This window comes from Onychomys torridus, chromosome 2 (assembly GCF_903995425.1).
Source record: "Onychomys torridus chromosome 2, mOncTor1.1, whole genome shotgun sequence".
NCBI classification, from domain to species: domain Eukaryota; kingdom Metazoa; phylum Chordata; class Mammalia; order Rodentia; family Cricetidae; genus Onychomys; species Onychomys torridus.
The window spans coordinates 1,947,560-1,967,556 of record NC_050444.1 but is presented as its reverse complement, the minus strand read 5'-3'; the positions used below and the strand labels follow the sequence as shown (position 1 = coordinate 1,967,556).

At 44.9% G+C, this 19,997-nt stretch overlaps 1 protein-coding gene across 1 annotated transcript; it reads left to right on the top strand.

The window, feature by feature from the left end:
• Window positions 1-1,061: 1,061 nt before the first annotated feature.
• LOC118577400 lies at window positions 1,062-5,632 on the top strand (the record flags this gene model as incomplete). The annotated part of the gene is given in 5 exon segments (XM_036177547.1): window positions 1,062-1,611; window positions 1,614-2,737; window positions 2,739-4,008; window positions 4,011-4,690; window positions 4,982-5,632. Coding segments are annotated over 5 exon segments (4,275 nt in total), but the record flags the coding sequence as incomplete, so codon positions are not given.
• Window positions 5,633-19,997: the final 14,365 nt, after the last annotated feature.

The window sequence follows — 19,997 nt, the reverse complement described above, 5'->3', positions numbered from 1 at the left end:
GAGGTCCCACCGAGATATTCTTCACGTCTGGTGGTGAGTCGGCTTGGGAGGGTGAGCAGCTGTCCAGGCTGCCCGTGAGGACTCCTGGACGGTGGGGGACAGACGTGTCTGGAACCCACAGGCTGCAACTCTGGAGGACGCTCTAGAGTGTGGGGATCCTGTAAGAGGGACCCCTTCGGACACCCTCCTGCCTAGGAGATTTTTTAGAAGGCCCGGGCCGCTAGATAATCTTTTGGTTTCGTTTTCTGTACCAATTTGCCGGCTTGTCCTGTCTCTGTGTGTTTTGATTTTGTTTGTGTCCTTCAGTGTCTTATTTTATCTGTTCGGTATGGGACAAACTGCCTCTACACCACTCTCTCTCACTCTCTCTCATTGGTCAGAAGTGACGGCTCGTGCATCGAACCTGGCAGTTCGAGTGAAAAAAGGGAAGTGGCAGACTTTCTGCTCATCTGAATGGCCCACCTTCGGCGTGGGGTGGCCCGCTGATGGCACTTTCGATCTGAACCTTATTAGGGCAGTTAAACAAAAAATCTTCATTCCAGGTTCACATGGGCATCTGGACCAACAAGCCTACATCTGGGTCTGGGAAGATTTAGTGGTGGACCCGCCTAAGTGGGTCCGGTCATTTCAGGTCGGCCCGTCTGCACCACCTACTGATCATACCTCTCTCCTTCTAACCAAAACCTCTGATTCGCCTAAATCTTCCCCTCCCCCATTGATCCCGATACCTGCACCCCTGCCAGAGTCTCAGGCTGATCTCATTTCTCTTGACCTAGACCCCCCACCACCTTACAGATCGCCGCCGCCGCCGCCGCCGCCAGTGGGGGCAGGATCTGGACCGGTCCCGATCTCCCCTTCGGGGCCCGCACAGGGCACCCGCCAGAGAAGGGCACCCCCTCATGATGAGGCCCCACCAGCAGTCACACTGCCCCTACGCCCCGTTGGGGGAAACTATTGATGATGGGGCTGGAGGAGACATGCCTGCCCTCCAATACTGGCCATTTTCTTCCTCAGATTTATATAACTGGAAGAATAATAACCCACCCTTTTCTGAAGACCCCTCCCGCCTAACTGGACTCCTAGAGTCCATCATGTTTTCCCACCAGCCTACGTGGGACGATTGCCAGCAACTTCTGGGGGTCCTTTTCACCACAGAAGAAAGGGAACGCATCCTCCTGGAAGCTAGGAAGTTGGTCCCTGGACCGGACGGGCGGCCAACTCAGCTCCCCAATCTCATTGATGAGCACTTTCCCCTTCAGCGCCCAACGTGGAATCCGAACACTCCGGAAGGTAGGGAGCATCTGTCCCTCTATCGCTAGACTCTAATGGCAGGTCTCCGTGCAGCGGCCAGAAGGCCCACTAATTTGGCTAAGGTAGGCGAGGTTCTTCAAGGGTCTGAAGAGACTCCCTCTGCCTTTCTTGAGAGACTCATGGAAGCATATAGAAGGTATACACCCTTTGACCCACAGTCAGAGGAATTGAGGGGAGCAGTGAGCATGGCCTTTATAGGGCAGTCTGCCACAGATATACGGCGGAAGCTGCAAAGATTGGACGGGTTACAAGGGATGAGCCTGAGGGACCTGGTTAAAGAGGCAGAAAAAGTCTATTATAAGGGGAGACCGTGGAAGAAAAAGAGGCTCGGTTAGAAAAACAAAGAGAGGAAAAAGAAAAAGAGCAGCGGAAACGCCAAAACCGGGATCTAACACGGATTCTTGCAGCCGTGGTAAGAGACGGGCCGGGGCCGCGGGGGCGAGGAGGAGGAGGTCGGGGAGGCCGTCCTCCTTTGGGACCAAATCAATGCGCCTACTGCAAAGAGGAGGGTCATTGGATCAGAGAATGCCCGAAGAAGCAGAAAGGGCGGGGCCGGCAGGTCCTCGCCCTTGGGGACTGAGGGAGTCAGGGTTCGGACCCCCTCCCCGAACTCCGGGTAATGTTTGAAGTGGAGGGGACCCCAGTGGACTTTGAGGTGGACACGGGGGCAGTCTATTCAGCCATCCAGCATCCACTAGGCCCTCTGTCTACCTGAAAGTCACTGGTCCAAGGAGCAAATGGAAGCAGAGAGAGACCCTGGACCACCCAGAGAACAGTCAACTTGGGAAAAGGTACTGTGCAGCATTCTTTTCTGGTCTTACCTGACTGTCCGGCACCCCTATTAGGTAGAGACCTCCTGACAAAACTGGGAGCTCAGATCTCCTTTACCTCTCGGGGCCCAGAATTAAAATTTGCCCACCCGAAAGTAGGGGACCTCCATCTCCTCACGCTAGAACTTCCAGCTGCTGAGGAATACCGTCTGTATGGAGCAGTGGCAAAAGCCTCTATAGCCACTGTTTCACCGTACAACGAGGAGTGGATTCATAGGTTCCCTAATGCGTGGGCAGAGACGGGGGGCCTCGGACTGGCTAAGGAGCAACCCCCGGTGGTGGTCACCCTCAAACCCACCACGGTACCCATGCGAGTAAGACAATACCCGCTTAGTCAAGAAGCCCGAGAAGGCATAAAACCCCACATCAAGAGGTTTCTGGAACTGGGCATACTGAAACCATGTCAATCAGAGTGGAATACTCCGCTCCTGCCGGTAAGGAAGCCAGGAACAGATGACTACAGACCAGTCCAGGACCTGAGAGAAGTAAACTCCCGGGTAATAGACATTCACTCTACAGTGCCCAACCCCCATAACTTCTTGAGTACCTTACCTCCAGGGCGCAACTGGTATACTGTTCTGGATTTAAAGGATGCCTTTTTTTTGCCTCCCCCTCCACCCTGATTCTCAAAAGCTCTTTGCCTTTGAATGGTCAGACCCTGAGGGAGGGGGAACAGGGCAACTGACATGGACCAGACTTCCGCAAGGATTTAAGAACTCTCCAACTATCTTCAATGAGGCTCTACACCGAGACCTTCGGGAGTATCGAGAGACCACCCCTGATGTCACCCTCCTCCAGTATGTAGATGATCTACTCCTGGCAGCTGAGACTCGGGACACTTGCAAACAAGGGACTGAGAAACTTCTGGATACCCTGGCCAGCCTGGGGTACAGGGCGTCCGCCAAGAAGGTGCAGATCTGCCAAAACAAAGTCATCTTCCTCGGTTACTCCTTGGAGGGAGGGAGGAGGTGGCTCACCGACGCTCGTAAGCGAACCGTGGCCAGCATACCTGCTCCAACGGACCGCCGGCGGTTACGTGAATTCCTGGGTGCAGCTGGGTTCTGCCGGCTTTGGATTCCAGGGTCCGCTGCCATCACAGAGCCTTTTCTTCCCTTGTTAAAAGAAAAGACCCCCTTTGTCTGGCAGGAAGAACACCAGGCTGCATTCGAAAAGTTAAAGAGGGTGCTCTTATCCGCTCCAGCACTCGTTCTCCCGGATGTGAGGAAGTCATTCACTTTGTACTTGCATGAAAAGGGTGGGGTGGCGGTCGGCGTCCTAGTACAAGCCCTCGGTCCGTGGAAAAGACCAACCGCTTACCTATCCAAGCGGCTAGATCCTGTGGCCAGGGGATGGCCAATCTGCCTAAGGGCGGTGGCTGTGGCAGCCATGCTGGTGTGGGACTTGGACAAATTAACTTTGGGACAACATCTGACTGTTATAGCTCCCCATGCATTGGAGAGCATTGTCCGCCAGCTGCCTGACCGATGGCTTAGCAATGCTGGGGCCACTTATTATCAGGTAACTCTGCTGGACCGGGACCGCATCACCTTTGGGCCCCCAGCTATCTTAAACCCTGCCACGCTCCTCCCAATTGCTGAACAAGGAGAGGAGGGAGTGCTGGTTCATGACTGTGGTGCCATTCTGGTGGAAGAAACCGGGGTCCGGACAGATTTAACGGACCAACCGCTGGCTAACCCTGACCTGATATGGTATACAGATGGCAGCAGTTTCCTAAATGAGGGCCAGCGGAGAGCGGGAGTGGCAGTAGTGGACAAAAATAAGGTCATCTGGTCTAGCAGCCTCCCAGAGGGAACCTCGGCTCAAAAAGCTGAATTGATTGCACTCACCCAAGCACTTACCATGGCAGCCGTAAACGGGCTACCATCTACACAGACAGCCGGTACGCATTTGCAACCGCGCATGTGCATGGGGCCATATACAGGGAGAGGGGACTGTTAACTTCAGCCGGAAAAGAAATTAAAAATAAAAAAGAAATCAAGGCATTATTAGATGCTGTCATGCTGCCTTGCGCACTGGCCATCGTGCACTGCCCAGGGCACCAGAAAGGTGACTCCCCAATTGCGGTCGGAAACCAGAGGGCTGACCAGGAAGCAAGGGAAGCAGCTCTCCGAGGCACCAGGCACCTGATAGTCCACCTATCACCCCCTGAAAGCCCGGTCTCTGAAGAACCCTCGTCCCCCGAATCCCTGAAGGACACGCTGGAGCGAATCCACAAGCTGACCCATCTGGGTAGCCGAAAGTTAGTTCAACTCACTGAAGAAAATAAAACTCACTCCCCGTCTGAAAGGAAGCAGATGGCGGAGAAAGTGATAGCGGACTGCCAAGCCTGCCAACAGGTTAATGCCTACCCTAGTCGGTTGGCTCCTGGAAAGAGGCTACGAGGAAGTCGGCCTGGCCAACACTGGGAAGTAGATTTCACTGAAATACAGCCGGCTAAATATGGCCTAAGGTATTTACTAGTGTTTGTAGACACCTTTACAGGATGGGTAGAAGCCTACCCCACCAAAAAGGAGACTGCAGCAATAGTCGCTAAGAAAATCCTGGAGGAAATCTTCCCAAGATTTGGACTGCCTCAGGTAATTGGGTCAGATAATGGCCCAGCATTCGTGGCTCTGGTAAGTCAGGGACTGGCAAAAATATTGGGGATCGATTGGAAGCTGCATTGTTCATACAGACCCCAAAGTTCTGGACAGGTAGAAAGAACCAACAGAACCATTAAGGAGACCTTAGCCAAATTGACCATGGAGACTGGCTCTAGAGATTGGACAATGCTCCTACCATATGCCCTCTTTAGAGCTAGGAATACCCCTTCCCTTAAGGGCCTTACCCCTTTTGAACTACTCTTTGGTTGTGCTCCCCCAGTTAAGGACTTAGCCTTCCAGAAAGGGGAAATCATGCCTTCCTTCCTATCTGACAGACTGCGAGCCTTGGCGGTGGTCCAGTACACCCTGTGGAAACAGTTGTCTGCTGCGTACCAGCCCAGTGGAGATGGTCCTGCCCACCGGTTCCATGTAGGGGACTTCGTGTATGTCCGCCGGCACCAGCATCAGACCCTAGAACCTTGGTGGAAGGGTCCCTATCAAGTCCTGTTGACGGAGTTGCTGCGTGGATCCATGGCTCCCACCTTAAGCCCGCGCCTGCTCCAGATGTGGATTTGGACTGGACTGTGGAACGGACTGACAATCCCCTCAAGCTTCGGATCCGATGTGGAAATCAGCCGAACTAATCCGCACCAACCTGTGAGCCAAACATGGCAAGTACTGTCGGGGGCAGGGGATGTGGTTTGGGAGAAAACCGGTAGGCACTCTCTTTGGACTTGGTGGCCTGCCCTGGAACCCGATCTCTGCCACATGCTGGCAGGAGCAGAAGACTTTGACATCCCAACCACTGACCCGGCAAACCCAGGTGAACCAGAAGTGTGCACCCAAAGTGGACGCTGCCCCTATTCGCGTTACCCGGCAGGGTGCTGAGACTAGAGGGCCCGGGCGGCCCTGACAAAGAGACCATTTTATGTGTGTCCTAGGGACGGGAGAAGCAGGTTACTAGCGCACTCTTGTGGGCAGCATGAAAGTTACTATTGTAAGTCATGGGGATGTGAAACTACAGGGGACGCTTGGTGGAAGCCGAGCTCATCCTGGGATCTGATCCAGGTAAAGAGGGAGACAGGTGGGAATGAACCCCCACTCTCTCAAGATTACTGCTGGAGCACACCTAGGACAGTCACGACCCTATGGTACGGGTCGGGACCTTGTACAGAGTTTGCCTGCAACCCCTTGAACATCACTTTCACCCAGGCAGGAAAAGCATCAAGGGATTAGATAAAAGGTAGACTGTGGGGCCTGAGGGTATATCACCAGACGGCCTATGATCCAGGAGTCCTATTCAAAATCAAGTTAATAATAAACGCCGACCCTCAGCCGATAGGCCCTAATAAAGTATTACAGGACCAGAAAGCTCCTCCTCCTAAAACAAATAATAAACGGGTACCCCCAAGGCAAATACCCCCATCTAACTCAACCCGTCAGAACCCCTCCATCCTCCCGCTGACCACACCGGCTGTCACGAATCCCACTCTCCCAGGGTCAGGAAAACGGTTGATAGACCTAATCGAAGGGGGATACCAAGCCCTCAACTCTACTCAGCCCAACCTTACTGAATCCTGCTGGATTTGCCTCCAAGCAAGCCCCCCATACTATGAAGGGATAGCTGTTAATGGGAGTTTCACCTATAACACCTCCAAGAGCTGCGACTGGGGAACAAAGCATATGCTAACCTTACCTGAGGTGACTGGTTTAGGAACATGCTTAGGACACTCCCAAGTGCTGGGAAGCAAGCTCTGTGCACGTACAGTGAGTGTGTCCTCTTCTGACACATCCCAGTACATAATCCCCTCATCAGGTTTATACTGGGCATGCAATACTGGGATCACACCGTGTGTCTCAATTGCTAGCTTTAGCCAATCTAAGGATTTTTGTGTGTTAGTCCGGATTTACCCAAGGTTAATTTATTATTCAACAGAAGAATTTGAAGGACATTTTCTGGGCAGAACTCGGTTCACACGAGAACCTGTCAGTGTCACCCTGGCTGTTCTATTAGGAGCAGGTATATTGGCGGGGGTCGGGACTGGAACTACAGCTTTGATTGAGGGCCCTAGACAGCTAGGGATTTTAGAAGCCGCAATACAGCAAGATCTAAGGGCAATAGAAACATCCATAACTGCTCTGGAAAGGTCCTTAACCTCCCTGTCAGAGGTAGTCTTGCAGAACAGACGCGGCCTAGACTTACTATTTTTAAAAGAAGGAGGACTTTGTGCCGCCCTAAAAGAAAACTGTTGTTTCTATACTGACCACACAGGGGTGGTAAGGGAATCCATGACAAAACTCAGAGAGAGACTAGATGCAAGGGAAAGGTCCATACGCGGCTCCCAGAGCTGGTTTGAGGAATGGTATGAAAAATCACCCTGGATGACCGCCCTGCTCTCAGCCCTCATGGGGTCCCTGATTGTCCTGCTCCTAGTACTAATGATTGGACCATGTGTCCTGAATCGGATTTCAGGCTTTGTTCGGTCCCAAGTAGATGGGGTTAAAATGATGGTCCTGAGACAAAGATATCAGCCTATACCAGAGACCGACCTTTAGGATTAAAGGTCAGTACAAGAAGAGGAGGGAATGTAAAGGCTCCATTTTAGGCTCTATCCCAGTAGAGAAATGTATTTCTGCTTAGTAGAAAAATATTCCTGCTTAGCTCGTACAGAAGGCTTCCACGTTGTAAAGCTAGCTCGCAGCTCTTGGAAAAACAAGCTGCTTGTGGCTGAACTCCAAGCGACCCTCACTCCCCAATCCATGTGTGAGCCAGCCGGATGGCTGAACTCTGAGCGACCCCACTCCCCAACCCATGCGAAACTGCCCTATAACAAGCCTGTGAGCTTGAGCTTCGGGGTCTTCAGTCCCAAGCTTGACTGATTGACCCATGTGCACGCATAAAATAAACTGTTTCTGTGTGACCCGATATCGGAGTGAAGCTTCTGGTTTCAGCGCCAACTCTAACAGAGGCAACAGTAGGATACCTGAGAGAAGTTTCAGCGAGCATCCAGTTTTGAGAGTGTACCAGAAGCCAGAGGCCTTGAACCAGACAGCTCATTGCAGTGAACATGGCAAGTAAAGCTGTTTGGGCAGAAGGGTAAACTGTGCAACATGCCACAGCTCCCAAGGCCATTCCTACAACTGAATATGTGAGGGAGAGGCAGGAAAGACAGAGGAATGAAGTGTTTTGTTTGTTTTATTTTGTTTTTCTTTTTAAAAATTATTATCGTTATTATTATTATTACTGTTATTTATTTTCTTTTGGCTACAAGGGTGGAGGGCAGACATGGAAAGGACTGGCAAAGGAGTGAGACCAGGATATATGATGTGAAATTATTAAAGAATCAATAAAAAATTGTGTTAATTTTAAAAATGCAGCCAATTGCTGCTGTAACTAATAGGCTTGGTGGTGCTCTTGGGTTCTGATGGCTGGACTCAAGTGTGCAGGGGCATGCACATTTGTCATAGAGATAACAGTATTAAACCTATCATTAAACAGTTCCTTAAAAATACACACATCATTCTATTTTTGATGGTTGAAAGTAATTTTACTAGGGTTTTTTTTTTAATTATTTATTTATTTATTTATTTTTCTGAGACAAGGTTTCTCTGTGTAGTTTTGGTGCCTGTCCTGGATCTCGTTCTGTAGACCACACTGGCCTCGAACTCATAGATAACCACCTGGCTCTGTCTCCTGAGTGCTGAGATTAAAGGTGTACACCACCACTGCCCAGCCTTACTAATTCTTAGTGTCCTTCTTCCTGATATCTGGTGGATGAGATGTGGTTCTGGAACAAAAAAATGCAGTGACAAAGTATTAAGTGTTTTGTGCAGGTTTGTTTTACGATAGTCATTTATGTTGCCATCTCAAAGGTCCTAGGGCCAAGCTCCGCTATGGTTACAGTGTGTTGTAGAATTTAACAGCTCTGTGAAAGCCGCTCCCTCCTGTTCCTATTTCCCTTTCCCAGCATTTTCCCTCTAAAGTTAAACACATGACTAAACATCCCTCAAGTATCATCTTTGCATGGGGGTTATTCAACTCCACTCGGAATGCATGGGATGCATGGATTCTTTCTCTGGGGGGTTATTCAGCTCTGCTCTTAACACATGGAATGCATGGGTTCTTTCTCATATGTAGTTTGAATTTTGGTGGAAATGGGGTAAGAAAGTAGGAAAAATGAGATTATTCTTGTCCTGAAAGCAGACTATGTTAATCAGCTTTCTATCAGGGTAGAAAATAACTAAACTTAAAATGGGGGAAAAGTTTATTTGACATATTTTAAGAGGTTTAGAGCCATGGTAATTTGGCCACACTGTTTGGACCTGTGGTAAGAAAAAATATGTCTGGTACATCCCACAAAGTATCTCTTGATCTCATGTGCCCTTCACAATGGGCCTTTTGGGATATTTAACACCTAAACCATAACAGAAATGTTCCAGAGGTAAGACTGCTCTAGGACCAGTCTCCTTTAAGGGTTTGTCAATACAGTCATGGGGACAGGGTGCAAAACCAGAGAAAGCTTTTGTAATGAATTAAGGTTAATAACTAGGTTTCTATATTTTTTTTCGATTTTAATTGATAGTGGATCTCTTGAAGTTATGTATGTCACTCAACTCATACCAATAACCTAGCCATTTGGTGGCATATGACCTAGAGTTCTACCTCTGAAAAGTTGGCAGGCTCCTCCCACTCAAGACAGGTGTTAACTAATTAGTCTGTTAACTAATGTCTAGGCTGTTGCTTCCCTTTGAAGTCTTTCCACTCATGTTACTTCATTAATTCATTTTATCTATGATTTTGTAACCCAGAATCTGACATATGTGCTCTATTGACATATTTTCAAGGTTTTGAAAGTCTTAACTCATCACACTGGATGATGAAGTGATCTCTAAAAAGATTTTCATTGGCAAAAGAGGCTTTAAGAGAGAACCCCAGCAAATTTGGAACTTTTTAATTGTTAAAAAATGGTGTCTTGGACTGATTAAGTAAGGGGCTTTTTCCTGGGTGTGAATTATAGAAATTTATTTCTCCATGGAAAATAGCATGAAGCAGAAAGTAGAAGTATGCAGTAATGTTCTTGTGTTTTATTTAGATTATTGTGATACTATATTATATATGAGTGGCATCTGTTTTTAATTTTCCAGAAATATTCTATGAGGCTCATTTTTATATTCTTAAAGGGAATATGAGCAAGAATATGGGAATTACTCTGGCAGTGAGGCAGTCATAGTCACAGAGAGTAGGTTACCAAACTGATGTGAAGTTGCTGGCAGTGGTGCCAAGCTTTGCTTTTGTGCATATCCATTTCAGCTGTTGCCATTCATGCTCTGGATCCTTTCCACATGTCATGGGTGGGTTGGGAAAGAATCCCTTTTTCTAGTTAGTTCTTACCACTTTCATTATCTCCAATGAAATATTGACTTTCCAGGGAAGCCCTTCACAGTGCCCTAGAGACCAACCCCCGCCCCGCCCCTGTTATTGGCCCTGTAGCACTTTTTGCCTCTTTTCCTAAAACTGCACCTCAGTGTTGTATTTGTTCAGCATCTGCTTTAGTCATAGACTGCAAACTCTGTGAGTAGAGGAATTTGTCTTTTATGCAGGGAGTCACCAGCCTGGGCCTGGGCTAGTTTCCTGGCAATGACAAGAGTGCCAGTGAGCTCACAGAGCCCCCAGTGCAGCCCCGAAGCAGTGTGATGTAGGGCCTGGCTGGTTGGTGTCTTAAGCCTCCTCCTCCTCTCGCTCCTTTATTCCCCAAGTTGTATTCTACAAAGAGCAGGTATCACAGCTGATCCTCAGAGGGCACTGCATAGCTTTCTGATGCACATAAAAAAAGACAAGGGCGTAATCCATTCTAAGCTTTGGATACATACAGCTCAGAATTGTGCAGCTGCTACCTTTCCAGGCCACTCTAACTTTTTCAAGTGGATGGCCCTTGCTGACAACTCATTAGAAAAGAACTACTTCAAAGTTTGTTGCATAGATAAAAGAGCATTCCCCTAAGTAGAATTTGCATTTCATGGAAGGTGGCACATTAACAGGCTCTTTTAAAATATGCTGCTTTTAAAAAATATGTATTATATTTACAGAATACCTTACAGGTAGTATAGTGGCCCCTGGGCTTGCAAATTGATCTAGGGTGGCTGGGTATCAGTATGGTCATTTCATCCTGACAGCAGTAGGGGGTGCCAAAGAGGCAGTGGTGACAGGTGGCAGTATCAAAGAAAGGCCATGCCATCTGGACCTTGGAAGATGCACTTGTAGAAGACTACCCAGCTCCACACTTCTCTCCAGTACCATCTTCTTCCCCTTTGCAGCTTCCCACTTCCCATCTGTGCCCGCCCACTGGTTTCTCAAAGAATTAAAAAAAAAAAAAATTGGCATGGTTTAAGGAAAAAGAATCAGGAATCTGTGGGTTGCCACTTCCTCAGCTTTATTTAGTGTCAATCACCAGTGACCACATGGTCTGGCCTACTTCTCACACCCTTTCTCAAGGCTGTAACCTGGTGTCACCAATGGGGCTGTGCATTTTGCTGTACCATACTGTGGGGATCCAATTGCTACTTGTATTTTGTCAGTTGCATGCAAAATGCTTTCTTTTCCCTTTCATCCTTGCCAGTGCTGCCTGCAGCCTCCAAAAGGCATTTTCAGAAAGCAGATTCCACAAGTTACAGAATCCAAGAAATGGTAATCATTACCCATTCTACTTGGGTACAGTTCTTTAGAGACAGTGACATCTTTGCCAATAGTTATTAGGTTATTACCTTGTCACATTAACTCATTCAGGAAACATCATTTAATAGATAAACTTTAGGACAACCTTTGCTGTCCAGTTCCCTAATTCAAATAAATGTAATTTTCTAGGAAGAATAATCCACAACAACCCAAACCTTGAGCAGCACTTATTCCTGAACAGAATGTAACTATATGATTGTTTTAAGGATATTTCAAAACATGAGTACTTGGTCAATGGCTGCTTTGCACAGGAACAAGCACTTTGAAGCAGCCAGCAAGTGAGAATTCCATAGCACATCTTACAGAGTGCTGTGGGAATGTAACCATTTTCTGGAGTGTTCCTATATTGTTCTGAGTAACTTTTTAAATTAGAAAGTAAGACTTCATCTGGGTACAGGTGGATTATCTCAACTTCAGTTTCTCCTGTCAGTGGCCCTGAAGTATTTGCAGACATCATGCTTTGTTGATGGCCTTTTGAAGCCAAGAAAGTGCTAGTGGAAAAGGCTGTCCAAAGGATGTACTCGGGCTTCTTACCCCACCTCCATCAGTGAAGAGGGTGAGAACAGTTAGAGTCAAGATCTGACACCCAGGAGAAAGAACTGTGGTTGCTTCTCTTAGAGCCCCCATTCTTAAACGTAGTCCCAGTGGAGATTTTCCAACTTTTTCATCAATTTTATCTAGTACTGGGTGCCAAAGTCAGCTCTTATATTGGAGGCCCTAGGATGTGGTTGATACAAATGAGCTTGTTAGTGAATAGTTGAAAGGTTTTAGTAGTAAAGGGAGTGAATAGGCTGTGGTTCACTGCCCCAGGAGTCGTTGATTTTAATGCTTTAAGCACATGCACAGTCTTTACTCTCATCCATTCACACCTAGTCCTACCTTGAGTAAGGGTTCTCACCTAGTTATTTCTAAATGTATATTTCATCATGTAAGGATTCCATCTTTTGAGATCTGCCCCTGGGTTACCAGTTTCACATAGCTTGTGAAAAAAAAATACTTCAAAATGATATGTAGGAAAAATTCTCATCTGAAAAATTTCGGCAGTGGAAGTTAGATTTTGCAAGTTTGTTTTGGATGAACAGCATATTTCCCTGGGTTGGTTCAGCAGCAATATTTCTGTCCCATCATCTAGTTAGGGAGGAATGGCATATTGTGGCTTCCCAAACTGAGGCTGCATATGCTTGCCCAAACCTGCTCAGTTTGGGAAGCTCACTGGTATGCTTGCCTTTCTTTCTTTCTTTCTTTCTTTCTTTCTTTCTTTCTTTCTTTCTTTCTTTCTTTCTTTCTTCTCCTCCTCCTTCTTCTTCCTCCTCCTTCTTCTTTTTTGTCCAAAGAGAAATGTTTACATGTTATTACAATATTTGACCTCAGTTGCATGACAGAATATTGAAGTAGCTAATGAGGACTGTCTCAGAGATTTTGTGACTTGGAAAAGGGGTAGGAGGTAGTGGGAATACAAAAGCTGTGAAAATGTTTGGTGTTTTGTTAGAAAACATATATTGATATTGATCCACAGTTAGAAGCTTCAGGAATAGACACTCATCTAGAATTCTCAAAAATGGCCATAATGAAGAACTTTGCCTTAAAATGAACCAATCAAATTCCAGCTGGGAAACTAGCTTACTGCCATGGGCCAGGCAATGTGTCTGACTCTGGGGAAACTGCTATGAAATGCAAGGCCATGTCTCTTGGTGATTCCATTCTGTGAGAAGTGTCTATGAGGGGTGACTTAGTTGAGCACTTGAAAAAGCACAACTCTTGAAAGAATCAACATAGAGCTTGCTTTTGCTCTCATTCTTGTTATCTTATTTATTGGGACCAGATGATCAACCATGGGATGATATCCATGATATGCAGGTCTGACATCCCATTCCCTTCATGTACCAACCACTCAGGTGTATATGGGATATGTAGGAAGGGATGGAATCATTTGTAGTGATATGGATGCCTAGTATCCTGCTTTCTGTCCTGATTGACTTTGCTGTAATCCTCTGTAATGGGCTTTCTAGAATACCAAATCTTGGGCTGCTCCTGATAGCAGGCTGCCTCACTCTTCATTCTCATGTTCCCAGGGAAGATGCTGCTTACTTTTTACAGATGGCTCCACATATACCTTCCTCAGCCCTGGCATTTTGTTGTACACTGAATGTTTTTTCTGGGTGGGTCAGAGACATGTTTCAAAGCTCCTATATTTCAATAAAGAGCCTTAGATAGTCCATCCATTCCCTGTGTCCTTTATGTGGTCAATAAAAATAGTAAGCTTTGTATTGAGGCCTGATGACTAGATCTTCAGAGGGAGGAAGGGGGAGGGGAGGCATAGGAGGAGCTGAATTGGGAAAACATGACCATGCATGGCTCTAGTAACAACTGAAGTCTCTGTGATTTATATTACTTGCCCAAGGACAGCAACTCAGCAGTTTTCTAACCAGCTTCTTCTTTTGTCACCTTGGTGACATTATGTACATCTGTGGCAAAGGAACCTTTTGGAAAGGGCTACTGATGACAGAGATTTGGGGCAAACAAGCCAAGAAACCAGAGAAGAGAACATGAAGGAGCTTGGCCCCACCTTATTTCTTCACTTCTGGCTTTGAAGGTCCCAGGCTGTTTACAACAGAACCTTGCAGGATGCCTGAAGGCTGTGCCACTCAGTGCCAGCCCCATAGCCATCACTGGACCACTGGGGATGTGACTGTGGCTTGGGACATGAGCCCGCTTGTTCGCTTACTCACAGTGAAAAGAGTTTTGAAATGAGTTCTGAATAGACAGCATTTTCTTTGTGCGATTGGTAAATAATACAGAGCCAAGTTAGCAAGTTGCAGGCTTCTGCATTCTGATTCTATGCAACCTTTTTGTGGGGAGAAGGGCAGGATGTTTCTCACAGAATGTGACCTCACGGGAATACTAGAGGTAAGGAGCAAAAAGCCAGAACTGAAATAACAAATGTGGCTTTTAAGTGAAGCTACAAGAGGAGAGAAGGTTTCTGGCACTATAGTCTACAAAAACCAACACCTGTTAATGCGGTGCAAGGTGCTAGTCACAGTGGTTTGTCATTGTTTAGCCCTGATATGAAAGAAAAAAAATGAATGGGCTTTCTTACGATAATTTAACATTTTTCTCTTTTAGAAGGTAATGAGATATCTGAATGGATCAGCATGGAGAAACCCTAAGAGAAATAGCATAAGAACATTTTGGAACATATCCAAGAAAAGATAACTCTCCGAATAACTATAGACATCTACCAGGTACAGGTAAGAACAAATATTGGCAAAGGTAGTTTGTAATTATTTGATTACATCTCATACTGGCTTGGACTTTGGGAGAAAACAAACAGTACTGAGGAAGGATTGGTAAAGGGGATCTGGGAAGACTCACCTGTTGTTTCTCTTCTCTTGTGAGTGTGGGTATGGTAGCCCTGTGTTAAGTGTGAGCTGTGAAGGAGGAGAGAACATGTGATCTGGTTATAGGGGATACTAAAGATTATCAAAATCTACAAGCTCTTCTGTAAAGTGTCAGTGTGTTTATATTACAAATGCTGCTTGCACAGTATGGATTTGTACTGGGACTGACTCATTTTCTATTTAGAATTTTCTTTTAAAAAACCACTTTTTAATGGTATTCAGATAAGAAATACATCTGTTGCTTACATATAATAAGCATCAAATCTGAAGATAAGTTGAATATTTGAATGGTTGTTTGTTGCTATAAGAAACCTGCAACATATGTATACTGTATGTCTCTACTGAAACACAGGCACCAAACTATGATATTTTTTACACTTGTGAAATATAATTTGCTCTTAATGTCATGCTTACTCAGTTTTCTAAAAAATGAACATCATTTTAGAACTCTCAAGTAGGTACTTTGGCAGATGTTCAGAGGGACAAAGATTTCATTGGTCACCCTATGGTACTTAAGACTGAATTATGTTCCTTAAAGCAAAGCTTAGAAACACATTTGTTGCACTTTAGGGGATGTAACACCAGTGTTGTAAGGAGATTTCTCCTTCTGTGGGTTGAAGTGAAGCTGTTGTTTCTTAGGACTGTTCCAGGTCTCTCTTAGGACTGATGAAGCTAGGCAGCTCTAAACAGAAGAGGAGGGGACAAGAGGCCCAGGCTCACAGCAGATGTCTTCACAGAAAAGAATTTCTGCTTCCCCACTGCATACCATCTATAGCCTTGATCTTTCCAACTAATTCACATAAACCAATGTCAGATTAATTGTCTGGGTCTCTCAGGTCAACTCAGATGAACAATGCAGAAAGAAGGGATTCTCCTGTAGCCCTTATTCATGGAATTTGAAAAGAATGGTAATTGTCGTGGAATATCAGTTCCTTAAGTAAATTCATAGCAGCATACTGATCTGCTTACTGACTTTGTATTAAAGCCAAGCTTTTAGGTGATAGATATATCATCCTTAGTTTGTATCTGTGTTTGTCTTCTGAAAAGAGCTCAAGATCAAAGATCTCAAACTAAAAAAGCTTTCCTCCAATTCTTCTTTAAAATTTAAAATTTTGATTTTAAAAATGAAAGTGTTGCCCTCCACATTTCTACACTTCTGTACAAAGAATGAGAAGGGCTGCCCTTGAATAGCACCGCTAATGAATGGGGTAGAGATGTGGAGTATTTTCCATAAATTATTTATACCAGCAGAGGGCAGCTCAGAGCAATAAAACTCTGAAAAGTTTCCAACCAGTTATCAAAAAACAAAACAAATAAAAACCAACCAACCAACCAACCAACCAAAAAACCTGCAGGGAAAATAACTGCTTAAAATCTGCCCTTTCAGAGGGTGCCCTTTGCTGAAACTACAGATCTCTAAAATAACAAAGGACCAAGAATGATGGTCCCTGAGTGCGTGTTTCATTATACAGATGTTGAGGTGCAAAGGACATAATGAATTCCCTGAGCCCCCTGTGGTCTTTGCACTTTGATTTCTCTTTTCTTCTTTTACTTAGTACTGAGTCTAGGATCTTGGGAATGTAGTGCTCTACTATTGAGCTGCATCCCTGGGGAACTGTTTTCATTTTTCTTTTGGTTTACTGTGTTACAAAAGTCTACATGAACTCCAATACCAGTGTAAGTCCTCATAATGCCGCTTTTTAAGGTTATTTTTCTGAAGAAAAAATAAAATCAAATTCATAGAGGAGTCTCTTCTCAAAATATATTTTTGGGGCAAAATGTATATTAGGGAGTTTCTCTCATCACATCCAAAATGATAGCTCATTGTTTTATTAATTTTTTTTCTCTTCAGAATTGCTATAGCAAACATTTGTTGTTGTTTTGTATTAAGACACACTTAATGATCAACATTGGGACATACATATTTGTACTGGAAATCTGAAAAGAAACCACACTACTAGTCTACACATTAGACTTCAACAGCATCACGACGGCCACAGGGAAAGTTCTATATGACTACTTTATGTTTTGTTGTAACGTAGTTACAAACTCCTGGCTTTAGTGCATACATGTTTAGGAAATTGAAATGCCTTCATACTAAATCTTATTCTGTATGTGAAAAGTTGCCATTTAGGGTTATGATTCTTTTAGGGCAATTAAGAGATTATGCATTCTTTTTCTCCTTTCAGAATTTTAGTTCTGAGAATATAACACATCAACAGCACTCCCTTTCACACCATTTGCTTGCTTGGTTTTTCCTCTACATAACTTTGGCACTTATTGACTTAAGATATTTGACGTATCAAATATTATTGCTTTCAAATGTTTCCCAGGCAACTGTAACAATTCCATCAAAAGTGCCCTTGAATGTTCCTCTCATTTTCTCTGTATATTGTAACATGTGCTGAAGGAAATAGACTAGAGACTTGGGGTACTGGGTTACCATGGATAGTTTAGTGAAGAGAAGGACAAGTTTCACTTAAATTATTCACCAGATTGATGAATCTTCAGCTTCCTGGATCCCTCCTCTTTGTTGAAAAAGGAGAAGAAGGGGCTTCATGTTCAGAGTTGAGTTTGTTCCTTAAAGTTTCTAGGCTAGCTCTTGAGTGTTCAGCCCCTAACTGCTGCCCTAGGTTGTAGTTAGAATTTTCCTGCCTGGCCCACAGTCAGGACAAATCTCTCTCACCCGCCAGGCCCATAGACGCTCAGACCCAACCAAGTAAACACACAGAAACTTACATTGTTTACAAACTGTATGGCCGTAACAGGCTTCTTGTTATCTACTTCTATCTTAAATTAACCCATTTTTGTTAGTCTATAAGTTGTCACATGGCTCGTGGCTTACCAGTACCTTACATCTTCCTTGTCATGGTGGCGGCTGGCAGTATCTCTCTACCCAGCCTTCCACTTCCCACAATTCTCCTCCTCCTTGTCCCGCCTACCCTATCCTTCCTGCCTGGCTACTAGCCAATCAGCACTTTATTTATTTTAACCAATCAGAGCAACACATTTGACATACAGAACATCCCACAGCACTAGGTCTCTAGAGCCCTGTGGTGGGGTTGACCTGACTAGGCCAATAAGAGAATGAGGAAAGACAGACACCTGTACCGGAAAGTTAGGGTCAGGTGGGCTGTGGGCCCTGACAGAGGTTCAGCAGGAGCCAGTAAACTCAGTGAGTTTATTATGTAACAGTGAGCAAAGAGGCAGGTTTATGTACATACTGTACACAGCTGGATGAGGAGGCAGGTTATTACATACAGTGGAACAAGGAAGCAAGTTGAGCTAATCTGGGTAGAGGAACAGTTTCAGACTATAAACACTTGGAGGAAGAAGCTATTAGTGCACATATTGTCACCATCCATACACAGACCAGGGCAAGGCTTTGTCATTCTCATGGGTCTGAGGCATTGAGGTGGTTGTCATGATTGTGCTCTGGTCAAACAATATACATTCACTCAGGACTTCATCTGCTCCCCTCATTGGACTAGAGCTCTAAGGCCCACAAGGGGTTATCCACCCCCACATTTCTGACTGCAGCTTTCTTGTGTGCTTGCCTGGCTTTCTCATGATGATGCTTGAGTTCCAGATTTCATTCTTGTGTAACTTGTCATGAAACCAGCAGCAGAGTTTTATCCCATTTTGTTCAGAGGAAAACATTGCAATCAAAAGTTCCTATAGTTAAGGAGGAAGTTTGAATCAGTGATTCTGTAGTAGTTGTTGTTGCTGCTGTTCCTCCTCCTTTTCCCATCAAATATATTGTGTTTTCTTTAAAAATAAGTGTAGATGTAACAGTTTTGTTAAATAAGAAACACAGAGCCAAATACAGAGTTAATAGCCAAGAGGTCAGAGCAATAGCTGAGAGCTGAAAACCTTACCCTTCACTGCTGCTGCTGTCTTTCCTCTGCAAGAGACCTACTTCCTGTATCCTGTCTTTTTTATAGACTTTCTATTCTGCCTTCTCATTGGTTGTAAACCCAACCACATGATCTCCTCCTGTCACTGCCAGTCTGTACAGACCTCCAGGTCTTCTATGGTTGGTATTGAGATTAAAGGCGTGTGTTGCCATGCTGGCTGTATCCTTGAACACACATAGATCCTGCCGGCTCTGCCTCCTGAGAGCTGGGTTTAAAGGCATGCACCACTACCACCCAGCTTCTGCTATGGCTTGCTCTGACCCCAAGGCAACTTTATTATCATACAAATAAAATCACATTTCAGTACAAATAAAATATCGCCACAAATGAGAGATTTCATCTCATCTATAGATATGGTACAACTTAACCCTTATTTTTTTTCTCTTTTAGTGTACTTTAGCTCTTGTCTTCAAGCTGGTTATATAGTCCCCATACTAGTATATTTAATCTTCAGATCCCACAGTGGAATTCTTTAACGAAAAAGATTGTTCTTCTAAGACTAGACTTCTGTAGAAGTCTCCCAGTCAATGTTACATTGAATCAAAGTTTAGAGACCTGTCCCCATCTGAATCATGCCTGAAAGTATGGCCATTCTTGTTTCTCCCCTTCTCCTCCATTTTTACCACCCTTTCTCCTGTGTTTGCTGTATTTTGTTCTTTTTAGTATGTCCATGGGTACTTAAACATTTCATTGAACTATTTCTAAGCAGATTTTTGAAAATCTTTTTACTAAGGCACTTTCTCAGTGGAAAAGAAATCACATATAATAAGACACAGGTACTAACAGCCATTTAGTTCCTCACCTTCCCAGCAAGTATGGTCACTAGTAGGACTGTTTTGGGTAATCCTTGGCTTGTTAAAATCAGCATAGAAAAATAGACTTTTATAGTAGGAAATAGAGTTTTCAGGATGTGAAACAGTAAATTTGAATAAATATTTGCTATTTGTTTTCACAAAAGTTTTAACCCTAAAAGAGAACTCTGACCAGAAAGAGGATGCAGCAGGATCAATGAGACAGGTGTTATGAGTCATAGAGCTGCCTTAATTGAAAGGATGTTGTGCATGTTGGCAGGGACTGAACTACATATAGGTAGTTTTAGATTTTCTTAAGCTGAAATCCAACTGGAAATTTCTCAATCAGATGGATGTGTTTGGTCCATTTCTAACCTGTTTGTGCATTCAGAGCATTGACATATAAGTTACAGT